The following is a 15837-nucleotide window of genomic DNA, read 5'->3' on the forward strand; positions in this document are numbered from 1 at the left end:
CAAGTTACCATTCTGGGAGCATTATTACTTCTTGTTAGATAAATACACTCTCAGCAGGTATGGGTTCTTGGGATTTCAAGTTACCATTCTGGGAGCATTATTACTTCATGTTAGATAAATACACTCTCAGCAGGTATGTGTTCTTGGGATTTCAAGTTACCATTCTGGGAGCATTATTACTTCATGTTAGATAAATACACTCTCAGCAGGTATGTGTTCTTGGATTTCAAGTTACCATTCTGGGAGCATTATTACTTCTTGTTAGATAAATACACTCTCAGCAGGTATGGGTTTTTGGATTTCAAGTTACCATTCTGGGAGCATTATTACTTCATGTTAGATAAATACACTCTCAGCTGTATGGGTTTATTGGATTTCAAGTTACCATTCTGGGAGCATTATTACTTCATGTTAGATAAATACACTCTCAGCAGGTATGGGTTTTTGGGATTTCAAGTTACCATTCTGGGAGCATTATTACTTCTTGTTAGATAAATACACTCTCAGCAGGTATGGGTTCTTGGGATTTCAAGTTACCATTCTGGGAGCATTATTACTTCATGTTAGATAAATACACTCTCAGCAGGTATGTGTTCTTTGGATTTCAAGTTACCATTGGGAGCATTATTACTTCATGTTAGATAAATACACTCTCAGCAGGTATGGGTTTTTGGGATTTCAAGTTACCATTGTGGGAGCATTATTACTTCATGTTAGATAAATACACTCTCAGCAGGTATGGGTTCTTTGGATTTCAAGTTACCATTCTGGGAGCATTATTACTTCATGTTAGATAAATACACTCTCAGCAGGTATGTGTTCTTTGGATTTCAAGTTACCATTCTGGGAGCATTATTACTTCTTCTTAGATGAAAACACTCTCAGCAGGTATGGGTTTTGGGATTTCAAGTTACCATTCTGGAGCATTATTACTTCATGTTAGATAAATACACTCTCAGTAGGTATGTGTTCTTTGGATTTCAATTTACCATTCTGGGAGCATTATTACTTCATGTTAGATAAATAATCTCTCAGCAGGTATGGGTTCTATGGATTTCAAGTTACCATTCTGGGAGCATTATTACTTCATGTTAGATAAATACACCTCTCAGCAGGTATGGGGTTCTTGGATTTCAAGTTACCATTCTGGGAGCATTATTACTTCTGTTAGATAAATACACTCTCAGCAGGTATGGGTTCTTGGGATTTCAAGTTACCATTCTGGGAGCATTATTACTTCATGTTAGATAAATACTCTCAGCAGGTATGGGTTCTTGGGCTTTCAAGTTACCATTCTGGGAGCATTATTACTTCATGTTAGATAAATATATCTCAGCAGGTATGGGTTCTTGGGATTTCAAGTTACCATTCTGGGAGCATTATTACTTCATGTTGGATAAATACACTCTCAGCAGGTTTGGGTTCTTGGGATTTCAAGTTACCATTCTGGTAGCATTATTACTTCATGTTAGATAAATACACTCTCAGCAGGTATGGGTTCTTGGGATTTCAAGTTACCATTCTGGGAGCATTATCACTTCATGTTAGATAAATACACTCTCAGCAGGTATGGGTTCTTGGGATTTCAAGTTACCATTCTGGGAGCATTATCACTTCAAGTTAGATAAATACACTCTCAGCAGGTATGGGTTCTTGGGATTTCAAGTTACCATTTTGGGAGCATTATCACTTCATGTTAGATAAATACACTCTTAGCAGGTATGGGGTCTTGGGATTTCAAGTTACCATTCTGGGAGCATTATCACTTCATGTTAGATAAATACACTCTCAGTAGGTATGTGTTCTTTGGATTTCAAGTTACCATTTTGGGAGCATTATCACTTCATGTTTGATAAATACACTCCCAGCAGATGTGGGTTCTTGGGATTTCAAGTTACCATTCTGGGAGCATTATTACTTCATGTTGGATAAATACACTCTCAGTAGGTATGTGTTCTTTGGATTTCAAGTTACCATTTTAGGAGCATTATCACTTCATGTTTGATAAATACACTCTTAGCAGGTATGGGTTCTTGGGATTTCAAGTTACCATTCCGGGAGCATTATCACTTCATGTTGGATAAATACACTCTCTGCAGGTATGGGTTCTATGGATTTCAAGTTACCATTTTGGGAGCATTATCACTTCATGTTGGATAAATACACTCTCACCAGGAATGGGTTCTATGGATTTCAAGTTACCATTCTGGGAGCATTATCACTTCATGTTAGATAAATACACTCTCAGCAGGTATGGGTCCTATGGATTTCAAGTTACCATTCTGGGAGCATTATCACTTCATGTTAGATAAATACACTCTCAGAAGGTATGGGTTCTATGGATTTCAAGTTACCATTCTTGGAGCATTATTACTTTTTGTTAGATAATTAACTCTCAGCAGGTAAGGCTTCTTGGGATTTCAAGTTACCATTCTGGGAGCATTATTACTTCATGTTAGATAAATACACTCTCAGCAGGTAGGGAGCATTATCACTTCATGTTAGATAAATACACTCTCAGCAGGTGTGGGTTCTTGGGATTTCAAGTCATCATTCTGGGAGCATTATCACTTCATTTTAGATAAATACACTCTCAGAAGGTATGGGTTCTATGGATTTCAAGTTACCATTCTTGGAGCATTATTACTTTTTGTTAGACAAATAAACTCGCAGCAGGTATGGGTTCTTGGGATTTCAAGTTACTACTCTGGGAGCATTATTACTTCATGTTGGATAAATACACTCTCAGCAGGTATGGGTTCTTGGGATTTCAAGTTACTACTCTGGGAGCATTATTACTTCATGTTGGATAAATACGCTCTCAGCAGGTATGGGTTCTTGGGATTTCAAGTTACCATTCTGGGAGCATTATCACTTCATGTTGGATAAATACGCTCTCAGCAGGTCTGGGTTCTTGGGATTTCAAGTTACCATTCTGGGAGCATTATCACTTCATGTTGGATAAATACGCTCTCAGCAGGTCTGGGTTCTTGGGATTTCAAGTTACCATTCTGGGAGCATTATCACTTCATGTTGGATAAATACGCTCTCAGCAGGTCTGGGTTCTTGGGATTTCAAGTTACCATTCTGGGAGCATTATCACTTCATGTTGGATAAATACGCTCTCAGCAGGTCTGGGTTCTTGGGATTTCAAGTTACCATTCTGGGAGCATTATCACTTCATGTTGGATAAATACGCTCTCAGCAGGTCTGGGTTCTTGGGATTTCAAGTTACCATTCTGGGAGCATTATCACTTCATGTTGGATAAATACGCTCTCAGCAGGTCTGGGTTCTTGGGATTTCAAGTTACCATTCTGGGAGCATTATCACTTCATGTTGGATAAATACGCTCTCAGCAGGTCTGGGTTCTATGGATTTCAAGTTACCATTCTGGGAGCATTATCACTTCATGTTAGATAAATACGCTCTCAGCAGGTGTGGGTTCTTGGGATTTCAAGTTACCATTCTGGGAGCATTATCACTTCATGTTAGATAAATACGCTCTCAGCAGGTGTGGGTTCTTGGGATATCAAGTTACCATTCTGGGAGCATTATCACTTCATGTTGGATAAATACACTCTCAGCAGGTATGGGTTCTATGGATTTCAAGTTACCATTGTGGGAGCATTATCACTTCATGTTGGATAAATACACTCTCAGCAGGTATGGGTTCTATGGATTTCAAGTTACCATTGTGGGAGCATTATTACTTCATGTTAGATAAATACACTCTCAGCAGGTATGGGTTCTATGGATTTCAAGTTACCATTCTGGGAGCATTATTACTTCATGTTGGATAAATACACTCTCAGCAGGTATGGGTTCTATGGATTTCAAGTTACCATTGTGGGAGCATTATTACTTCATGTTGGATAAATACACTCTCAGCAGGTATGGGTTCTATGGATTTCAAGTTATCATTCTGGGAGCTTTATTACTTCTTGTTAGATAAATACACTCTCAGCAGGTATGTGTTCTTTGGATTTCAAGTTACCATTCTGGGAGCATTATTACTTCATGTCAGATGAATAAACTCTCAACAGGCATGGGTTCTATGGATTTTAAGTTACCATTCTGGGAGCATTATCACTTCATGTTAGATAAATACACTCTCAGCAGGTATGGGTTCTTGGGATTTCAAGTTACCATTCTGGGAGCTTTATTACTTCTTGTTATATAAATACACTCTCAGCAGGTATGGGTTCTTGGGATATCAAGTTACCATTCTGGGAGCATTATTACTTCATGTCAGATAAATACACTCTCAGCAGTAATGTGCTTTTTTGGATTTCAATTTACCATTCTTGGAGCATTATTACTTCATTTTAGATAAATACACTCTCAGTAGGTATGTGTTCTTTGGATTTCAAGTTACCATTCTTGGAGCATTATTACTTCATGTTAGATAAATAAACTCTCAGCTGGTATGGGTTCTATGGATTTCAATTTAACATTCTGGGAGCATTATTACTTCATGTTAGATAAATACACTCTCAGCAGGTATGGGTTCTTTGGATTTCAAGTTACCATTCTGGGAGCATTATTACTTCATGTTAGATAAATACACTCTCAGCAGGTATGGGTTCTATGGATTCCAAGTTACCATTCTTGGACCATTATTATTTCCTGTTAGATAAATACACTCTCAGCAGGTATGGGTCTTGGGATTTCAAGTTACCATTCTGGGAGCATTATTACTTCATTTTAGATAAATACACTCTCAGTAGGTATGTGTTCTTTGGATTTCAAGTTACCATTCTGGGAGCATTATTACTTCATGTTAGATAAATAAACTCTTAGCTGGTATGGGTTGTATGGATTTCAATTTAATATTCTGGGAGCATTATTACTTCATGTTAGATAAATACACTCTCATCAGGTATGGAGTCTTGGGATTCCAAGTTACCATTCTGGGAGCATTATTACTTCATGTTAGATAAATACATTCAGCAGGTATGGGTTCTTGGGCTTTCAAATTACCATTCTGGGAGCATTATTATTTCCTGTTAGATGAATACATTTTCAGCAGGTATGGGGGTTTTGGGATTTCAAGTTACCATTCTGGGAGCATTATTACTTCATGTTAGATAAATACACTCTCAGCAGGTATGGGTTCTTGGGCTTTCAAATTACCATTCTGGGAGCATTATTACTTCATGTTAGATAAATACATTCAGCAGGTATGGGTTCTTGGGATTTCAAGATACCATTCTGGGAGCATTATCACTTCATGTTAGATAAATACACTCTCAGCAGGTATGGGTTCTTGGGATTTCAAGTTACCATTCTGGGAGCATTATCACTTCATGTTAGATAAATACACTCTCAGCAGGTATGGGTTCTTGGGATTTCAAGTTACCATTCTGGGAGCATTATCACTTCATGTTGGATAAATAGACTTTCAGAAGGTGTGGGTTTTATGGATTTCAAGTTACCATTCTGGGAGCATTATCACTTCATGTTGGATAAATACACTCTCAACAGGTATGGGTTTTATGGATTTCAAGTTACCATTCTTGGAGCATTATCACTTCATTTTGGATAAATACACTCTCAGCAGGTATGGGTTCTATGGATTTCAAGTTACCATTCTGGGAGCATTATCACTTCATGTTAGATAAATACACTCTCAGCAGGTATGGGTTCTTGGGATTTCAAGTTACCATTCTGGGAGCATTATCACTTCATGTTGGATAAATACACTCTCAGCAGGTAATGGGTTCTTGGGATTTCAAGTTACCATTCTGGAAGCATTATCACTTCATTTTGGATAAATACACTCTCAGCAGGTATGGGTACTTGGGATTTCAAGTTACCATTCTGGGAGCATTATCACTTCATGTTAGATAAATACACTCTCAGCAGGTATGGGTTCTTGGGATTTCAGGTTACCATTCTGGGAGCATTATCACTTCATGTTAGATAAATACACTCTCAGAAGGTATGGGTTCTATGGATTTCAAGTTACCATTCTTGGAGCATTATTAATTTTTGTTAGATAAATAAACTCTCAGCAGGTATGGGTTCTTGGGATTTCAAGTTACCATTCTGGGAGCATTATTACTTCATGTTAGATAAATACACTCTCAGCAGGTAGGGAGCATTATCACTTCATGTTAGATAAATACACTCTCAGCAGGTATGGGTTCTTGGGATTTCAAGTTACCATTCTGGGAGCATTATCACTTAATGTTAGATAAATACACTCTCAGAAGGTATGGGTTCTATGGATTTCAAGTTACCATTCTTGGAGCATTATTACTTTTTGTTAGATAAATAAACTCTCAGCAGGTATGGGTCTTTGGGATTTCAAGTTACCATTCTGGGAGCATTATTACTTCATGTTAGATAAATACATTCTCAGCAGGTATGGATTCTTTGGATTTCAAGTTACCATTCTGGGAGCATTATTACTTCATGTTAGATAAATACACTCTCAGCAGGTATGGGTTCTTGGGATTTCAAGTTACCATTCTGGGAGAATTATCACTACATGTTGGATAAATACACTCTCAGCAGGTTTGGGTTTTTGGGATTTCAAGTTACCATTCTGGGAGCATTATCACTTCATGTTAGATAATTACACTCTCTGCAGGTGTGGGTTCTTTGGATTTCAAGTTACCATTCTGGGAGCATTATCACTTCATGTTAGATAAATACACTCTCATTAGGTGTGGGTTCTTGGGATTTCAAGTTACCATTTTGGGACCATTATCACTTCATGTTAGATAAATACACTCTCAGCAGGTGTGGGTTCTTGGGATATCAAGTTACCATTCTGGGAGCATTATCACTTCATGTTGGATAAATACACTCTCAACAGGTATGGGTTCTCTGGATTTCAAGTTACCATTGTGGGAGCTTGATTACTTCTTGTTAGATAAATACACCCGCAGCAGGTATGGGTTCTCTGGATTTCAAGTTACCATTGTGGGAGCTTGATTACTTCATGTTGGATAAATACACTCTCAGCAGGTATGGGTTCTTGGGATTTCAAGTTACCATTCTGGGAGCATTATTACTTCATGTTGGATAAATACACTCTCAGCAGGTATGGGTTCTTTGGATTTCAAGTTACCATTCTGGGAGCATTATTACTTCATGTGGGATAAATACACTCTCAGCTGGTATGGGTTCTATGGATTTCAAGTTACCATTCTGTGAGCTTTATTACTTCTCGTCAGATAAATACACTCTCAGCAGGTATGTGTTTTTTGGATTTCAAGTTACCATTCAGGGAGCATTATTACTTCATGTTAGATAAATACACTCTCAGCAGGTATGGGTTCTTGGGATTTCAAGTTACCATTCTTGGAGCATTATTACTTCATGTCAGATAAATACACTCTCAGCAGGTATGGGTTCTATGGATTTCAAGTTACCATTCTGTGAGCTTTATTACTTCTCGTTAGATAAATACACTCTCAGCAGGTATGGGTTCTTGGGATTTCAAGTTACCATTCTTGGAGCATTATTACTTCATGTCAGATAAATACACTCTCAACAGGTATGGGTTCTATGGATTTCAAGTTACCATTCTGGGAGCTTTATTACTTCTCGTTAGATAAATACACTCTCAGCAGGTATGGGTTCTTGGGATTTCAAGTTACCATTCTGGGAGCATTATTACTTCATGTCAGATAAATACATTCTCAACAGGTATGGGTTCTATGGATTTCAAGTTACCATTCTGTAAGCTTTATTACTTCTTGTTAGATAAATACACTCACAGCAGGTATGTGTTCTTTGGATTTCAAGTTACCATTCTGGGAGCATTATTGTTCTTGTTAGATTAATACAATCTCACCAGGTATGTGTTCTTGGGATTTCAAGTTACCATTCTGTGAGCTCTATTACTTCTTGTTGGATAAATACACTCTCAGCAGGTATGTGTTCTTTGGATTTCAAGTTACCATTCTGTGAGCTTTATTACTTCTTTTTAGATAAATACATTCTCAGCAGGTATGTGTTCTTTGGATTTCAAGTTACCATTCTGGGAGCATTATTACTTCATATTAGATAAATACACTCTCAGAAGGTATGGGTTCTATGGATTTCAAGTTAACATTCTGGGAGCATTATTACTTCTTGTTAGATAAATACACTCTCAGCAGGTATGGGTTTTTTGGATATCAAGTTACCATTCTGGGAGCATTATTACTTCATGTTAGATAAATATACTCTCAGCAGGTATGGGTTCTTTGGATTTTAAGTTACCATTCCGGGAGCATTATTACTTCATGTTGGATAAATACACTCTTAGCAGGTATGGGTTCTATGGATTTTAAGTTACCATTCTGGGAGTATTATTACTTCATGTCAGATAAATACACTCTCAGCAGGTATGGGTTCTATGGATTTCAAGTTACCATTCTGGGAGCATTATTACTTCATGTTAGATAAATACACTCTTTGCAGGTATGGTTTCTTGGGATTTCAAGTTACCATTGTGGGAGCATTATTACTTTATGTTAGATAAATACACTCTCAGCAGGTATGGTCTCTTGGGCTTTCAAGGTATCATTCTGGGAGCATTATTACTTCATGTTAGAGGCAATAGGTATGGTCTCTGGTTTTCAAGTTAACATTCTGGGAGTATTATTACTTTGTGTTATATAGATAGAGACTAAGGAGGTATTTTCTCTTGGGCTTTCAAGTTACCATTCTTGGATTTTTAATACTTATGACAAATAAATAGATTCTCTCTCTCTCTCTCTCTCTCTCTCTCTCTCTCTCTCTCTCTCTCTCTCTCTCTCTCTCTCTCTCTCTCTCTCTCCCTTGCTCAGTAGTATCGTCTGTAGGATTTTTAGTTTAATTTTGTTTGCGAACACTATGGCATCCTTCAAACGAGTGGATCCAATCCGCAGAATAGCTTCACGTTGGTGGTGATTTGCTAACCGTATACACTGCTAATCATTGTTGCGTTGTACGGTTTAGAATATTTAAGAAGTCTATGGCAACTTTCAGCTATGAAGTTCTCTCCTGGGTTCAGGTGTTGCGGAGGGTAGGCGTTCCTCTCCTGCCGTATCTTTCAGTGATTAAAATGAATTTTTTTATTATTATTATTATTATTATTATTATTATTATTATTATTATTATTATTATTATTATTATTATACACTCTAATAGCAGAGGTACACTATGAATATGATTGTACTTTGCAGAGCATCATTACACATTTAGCACCTTGGTCATTATATGAACAAAGATCACTCTGTTCTTCACGTCCTCTATTTCGAACAAACACCGACAGACTGAGTGTTCTTTCCTGATGCAGACGAAACGCACGGAAAACAACCGCTCTTGTGAAGACTTGCTTTTTGACATGCGAAAATATTCCGCCCGGATCCAATTCGTTCGTAGGAAGCGGGCCTATTATGTCATGTTAGATAAATACGTCTCTCTCTCTCTCTCTCTCTCTCTCTCTCTCTCTCTCTCTCTCTCTCTCTCTCTCTCTCTCTCTCTCATTATTTTTTACCTTTGTCACTTTAAGTTTCATGATAGGGAAAAGGATTAATAAATTGTTGATATAAATTAATGTAGGAGGCTTTCATTTTCCTCCTTTTCAACGTTGTCTGAGATTTGTGTCCTAGCTTTTTTGTAATTTTGTGAGTCTGCTTTTTCAACTGGATATGGGCTAAGTTTTCAATAAGAAGAAATACATTTATACTGCTTTGTTCGGTCATATTATTAAAAACTGCATTTTATAATGTTACAATCAAGGTATAGAGAGAAAACTATACTTGGCAGACTTTGGGTACAAGATCCTAAGATTTTGTTGTTCACAGCCTTTAGTTACAAAACGAGTAAAAGTAAAATCCTGCTTCGATTTTCTTAAGCCTTATTCTTAATCAGGATCCAGAGAAGTTCTACTCTGGATCTATCCTGCTCTTAATGTAATCGAAATCTTGGTGAACTCCTGGCAGTTGTTTTCTTTTCATTTAAAATGTTAAATATTATTATTTACAATTACAATCTTTACAGTATGGTTACATTATACAAAAGCATTTTTTACATAAACATAAACCCTCAAAATTAACAATTTACACATCTTGATTTTGTTACTATCTACTCAAAAACAGTAATTAATATATTCTTATGGAGCAGTAGTGGTTCCATGAAGACCCATTACTGAATAGCCATTAGTTTCGTTCATAGTTCACCAATCATCGTATTTTACAGCATATGAATACGGATAGGATACATCATTTTATGTATTTACATCTAGTTTCAGTTTTTATTTTTAGCATCGCGTATAATATTGTAAATAAAGATCGAAACTACATTAATGTAGTACTTTCTTGTTTTAAGTGTAGCTTTTGTTTTTTTCTAGTCGTATTATATTCTCTTGCATGGGTGAAACAATATAAAGTCGAAAGTTTACTTAAATGTTTCATGATTTTTTTTCTTTTGCTTTTAACAGCATGAATAGAGCTTTTTCAAAGCCGAGTTTTGCTTTGACATTGATATTTCTAATTCTATTTATAACATGATGCGTCCTTCGGTGTTTGAATCATTCAGTGTTTTGACGAGTGGGTGGTCAGAAGGCAATGTTTTGATATTTTTGAGACACATGAACTGCATATATATCTTTTTTTGTTCAATCATTCCGTGAGCTGAAATGATGTTGCTAAATCGAACCGAATACTATCGTTTGAAACAAAGAAACATTTTTTTTTCAGGAAAACTTATCATCCATCTTTTCTCCCAGACAAAATATTTTATAAAGTTTCTTCATAAGAAAATAGATTAGTTTTAAATGCATCATATATAGCAGTGTTTTGAATAATAATGGAACCACTTGGAGTTTATTTCATTTCTTGCTGCTTCTCCTTTTCCTTTCAGGTCGACAGCGGCGTCGTGACATTAGTAGTCCCTCCTCGGCAGCAGGCTGCCCAGGACGTCTTCCGGATTATCAAGAAGGAGGTTGAACTGCCTGTACCTTCTCCGTGCACAGCCTCTCAGAGCAAAAACTTGAGTCTGACAGCGCGGGACGTGGAGAGGGATCGAGGTCGTCCTCTAACCAAGTATGAGAGGAACATGATGATCTTCAATTGGTTGCAGAACCTAGAGGAAACCGCCTATGACATCATGTCTTGAAGGAGGAGGAAGAGGGGGTGGGAGGAGGTGGACAAAGAGGAGCGAATGAAGGAAGAGGAGCAGCGGCAGCATCTGGAGCAGGACCAGGAAGAGGAAGAATGTGACACCCACCATTCAATGGTTAGTGAGGATGGACTCGAGATGATGGACTGGCTCAGCTGGTGAAGATTTCTCTCCGACACGAAATGGATTCTGCTTGAGAGGAAGAAGTGCCTGCTCCTAGTGACCCAATGAAGCAAAGCAACATTGGGTCACTGTAAGATAGCAACAGCAAAGAAGTACAGTATCGAGATGTAAGCAAGAGAGTAACAAGCAAAGCCGAAAAATCTGGGACTAAGCAAGTCAAATGATATGGTTTGGCAAACAGGCTGGCGTGTTTTGTCGACAGTGTATAATAACCGCACCATGCAAGTCACTATTTTGAAAGTAAATTAAGGCATAAAATCCATATGACAGGCAGCTCAATTATATTATATAAAGTATAATTTTCTTCATATTTCAATTTAAGAACAATAGAATATAGGCATTCACTAAGCAGCTAAATCCTGTTGGAAACTTAAGATAAATATAACCTTGTGATAATTAAAAAATCGAGTTTAATTAAGAGAAAGTGATGGTAAAAGCAGGGGGATGCGCGTGTGTTTGTGTGTATGTGTGAGTGTGTATGTAGTGCATTATCAACAAAAACATGATTCTAAGTGTGCTGATTTTCCTTCGCAGAACTCTCGTGTCATGTTCGACATTGGAAGCTCTTTAAGCTACAACTGCACTATGGACCGAATGGTTATTCAACTGTTCTGAAACTTCAATTCAAAATATGAATTGCTGACGAAAGCAGGAACATTAGCATGGTGCACTTTCATTTTCAGAAAGACTGTAATAAATCAATATAATTTGAGGCTAGTCCGGTATCCTAGCAATTGCCGCCTGAAGAGAGAAATCTTTGTTGACAGTGGAAGAGTAGCCGAGTGACATTAGACCGCATCTCCTTCCAATACATCGCCAGTGGTTCCTGTTACATCCCACCTAAGAAAATTATAAGGAACATGACAGGTTAGATATTGTTGGCTTGATTTATTCAGAAGTTAAGTATTCATGAAGTAGTTTATCGATATCGGGGAAATCTGTTAATCACTAAACAAAGGAAGTTCTGCTTTACGAACCTGACTGATTCAAGTTCCAGAATCATAAGATCGTTTTAAACTTTTAAAATGTAAGTACTCAGGGTAAACAGGAGGCAAATGTTATCAGTCATTCTTTAAAATTCAGATCGTCCTTTTGGGCAAGGCTTGCGGTTCCAATTTTGCAACCGGTTAACAGGGCTGTTATCTCGAGTACTGTGCTGGCCCTCAAAATATCTAGATTTGAAACTGCGCTAGCCAAAATATACAAATTATGTTGATTCCCTCCCCCCAGATGAAAACAATTGCAAACGGCCCAGTTAGAAAACTACGAATGGTTCTACAAATTCCATTATCATGTCTAGAGTTTCTTTCTCTCATGTCTTGGTTGTCAAATCCATATCGTTAAAACTATCGTTCGCGTTTATTTTCGAAGGTTATTTGATTGTTATAATTCACCAAATTTAAGTTTTCACTGTATCTGCTACGAAAATATCTATTTAGGAAAACTACGAAAACTTTAACGGGGCCTCGTTAAATAATGAACACTCATACGCCTTTTGTGATCATGAATAATTGCTAACGTGGCAATGTCAGTTTCATGTACGAATGCGACTGTTTTAAGGTGCTTGCTCTTTTGCCTTTAAAAGATTGTTTAAAATCCAACAGCCACAGTAATACCAGTGTCAGAAGACAAGAATTCATGCTTTATTTTCATACTTTAGACACCTTTATGTGTTGTTGCTGTTTTGTTTTTAAGAAGGTTCCTTCAAACCAAGTCCCTTACAGCAGGATCAGTAACACGTAATTTACCAGACGAGACGAATCATATAGGTTCTTGAAATAAATCCATTGAGATTGTTTGATGCAATCCAGATAATCTGGGATAACTGCAAAATTGCATTTTTTGAAAATTTATCACGACTTAAGGACACCATGTTAGATTTCTAGTAACGAAGGAGATTAAGTGTAACGTCATACCTATTTCCGGTAATAATAATCTTTTGTAAATCAGATTATTTACAGCAAGACAATTAGTCTTATCGTTACATTTGTTTTTACCGACAAAAATATTGAAAAAACGGTGAATTCGGCAAAAATTATTGCATATACTGTACTGTATTTGAAGAAAGCTCCATTAATAGAAATCATAGAATGGGGAACATAGGCAAGGGAAACCTGTGATTGATCTTTCGCATAGGATAAGGTAAAGGGGAAATAGAAGAGGGTAAGGTAAGTGTTTCATCCCTGCCTCAGATAATTCACTTTAATGAAGGGTAATTTAGGGAATAGTAGGGACCAAGAAGAACGTATGGCCAGGTGCGGTTTATATATATATATATATATATATATATATATATATATATATATATATATATATATATATATATATATATATATATATGTATGTATATATATACACACACACACACACACATATATATATATATATATATATATATATATATATATATAAACCATTAATTTTTCTCATATGAACTTATATTATATCCACTTGCTGGAATTAGTCCCACTGCCTTATAATCCAAAGTCAGTGCCAGTCCGTTTGCGTGACCCCTGGAGTATCAATAATTTCTGTTCAGTTCATTTACAGTTCCTCCCTGAGCACCTATTCTTCCATTTCTTTCGGCTCCGCGTGATTTTTGCATTTAAACCAAAGTGCGATGGGGAAAAAAAAAAACAGTTTTTATGTTATCTAATCATTTATTTTATCTGATTGTAACTAAATTTGGGAAATAAATTCCACCTGTCAATCAACCATTATTGGACTCGGTAGGTTTAGTTTTATAATTACCCTCGTTACCCTTTGCATAGAATATCTTGTCAAAAAGATTTGGGCAAAATCGATTTGTACAAAATGTACAAGTATGAAGATATTGGTCATTATGATTGATTTTATATCGTATCATCTCCACATTGAGAAATGTCATTATGAAAATAAAAATAATCGGCTCACTTTAATGTTGATTGAATTTTCGTGTTTTTATCGGGTCTAATTAACTTGAAAAAAAAAACCTGATGACCAATGCTGCTTAAATCTAATTCAATCATAGCCTTGGAAGAGTGTTAATTGAATTATATGTGTCAAGTGAATTCAACCTCTGGCTTTGAGAAAACAAAACAAAAACTCTGGGAAAAATCTGATTGGGCACCAAGGCGTGCAGACGTGGATGATCGATATGGTGTCAATAATCAGGTCAAACACCAGCATAGGAGATTCTGGCAACCTTTTATGTAAGCTAAAGGTAAAGCCTGGTAATCCTTATCAGGTCGATGCATTTCCCGATTCCCAATTCCGACGGGCAAGATCAGAGATACGTCTCTGTTGTATAGACCCTGCTGATTGCAACGCTGACCTTGAAGCGAGGGATATATGAAGGATTCGTCCCGTTGTTATTAGTCATTCAGTAAGAAAAAAACTTTATCGTTGTTTCAATTAACAGAAAAAGAAGGTTAACATGTCTATGTTATTCAACGCTATCAGCTATAACAGTTTTTCAAAACGAAGGATGTATATGTCAATCATACTCTGAATAAAGGGTCTGGATTTTTAATAATTCTGTATTCTTAAACAGGAGGTTAATTGCTTCCAGGAAGGCAATCTTCACGATAACGATGAGTGTTGATCCCAGCCTTAACGTTCCAATTCCTTTTGTTGACATTAAAGGCGGTCTTCAAACAGGAGAGAAGAATGGCTTTATATCTATCTAAATCTTGAGCTTTACAGACTGTGAGTCAATTCAAAGATTTACGAATGTAGTGTGGCGTTTGATGCGGAAAATAAACTCTGAAAATTGAGTTTCTTTTGATACAGGATTATAAGTAAAATGGAAGCATGTGATTGACCCTATCTCGTATTCCCACACTTAAGTTGTTACCAGAAAGACCACCGATACGAATCATGCGTAATGGAAACGAACTTTCAACAGCACGTTCCAATTCAGACTAATTGACGTCTTTTACCTGTGACGTAATGAACCAAAAATATACACAGCAGTAAACACAGTGATCCATATTAATTGAAATGAAAGGATTAAAGAGAAAAGAACCTCTGGTATGATTAACTTCGTTATATCTTCTTCTGTTTTCACGCGTAACATTTGACGATGAATATGTGCTGACAAATTTGTGCCTATCGAAATATTAAAGCTTTTTACAAAGGGTAATGCGGTCGATGAAACAACGAGTTATTGTCGATTTTTTTTGTCGCATCCTGTTGCGTCATAGGTACGCACCGTCGAAGATGCATATGGAGGAAATTGCAAAAGACTATTTGATATTTCTATGCAATTCCGGTGGAATACTACAGAACACGGACACATATTCTCCATAGAAAATATCAGCGTGGTTTTTATTTATAATAATTTGAAAAAAAAAATTTCAGGCCATGAGAACAAAAAATCAAACCATTTGCATAAGAGAGGTAAATTTCATCACAGCAATTGTAAGAAAATCCCTCGTTCGCAGATCTAAAATAATATAAGGAAAAAGTGCGGCATAGCGCTTGTGAAAACGGCGATACTGAAATATTAAGCAAGACGATTTTTATTAGCCTTATGCTCGAGGTAAAATTTCCAAGAGGACTTAGAGTTG

The 15837-nt window shown here is 36.7% G+C and overlaps 1 protein-coding gene across 8 annotated transcripts in view; it reads left to right on the forward strand.

Moving 5' to 3' along the window:
• Positions 1–12370, forward strand: part of LOC137649379 (uncharacterized) — a 100041-nt gene extending 87671 nt beyond the window's left edge. For all 8 annotated transcript variants that reach the window (XM_068382375.1, XM_068382380.1, XM_068382384.1 and 5 more), the window contains exon 6: positions 10847–12370. In XM_068382375.1, the coding sequence (XP_068238476.1) occupies positions 10847–11101 (255 nt within the window). In that variant the 3' untranslated portion in view covers positions 11102–12370. The remainder of the gene's footprint in view (positions 1–10846) is intronic.
• The last annotated feature ends 3467 nt before the right edge of the window (positions 12371–15837 follow it).

The sequence above is a fragment of the Palaemon carinicauda genome, chromosome 1 (genome assembly GCF_036898095.1).
Source record: "Palaemon carinicauda isolate YSFRI2023 chromosome 1, ASM3689809v2, whole genome shotgun sequence".
Lineage (NCBI taxonomy): Eukaryota > Metazoa > Arthropoda > Malacostraca > Decapoda > Palaemonidae > Palaemon > Palaemon carinicauda.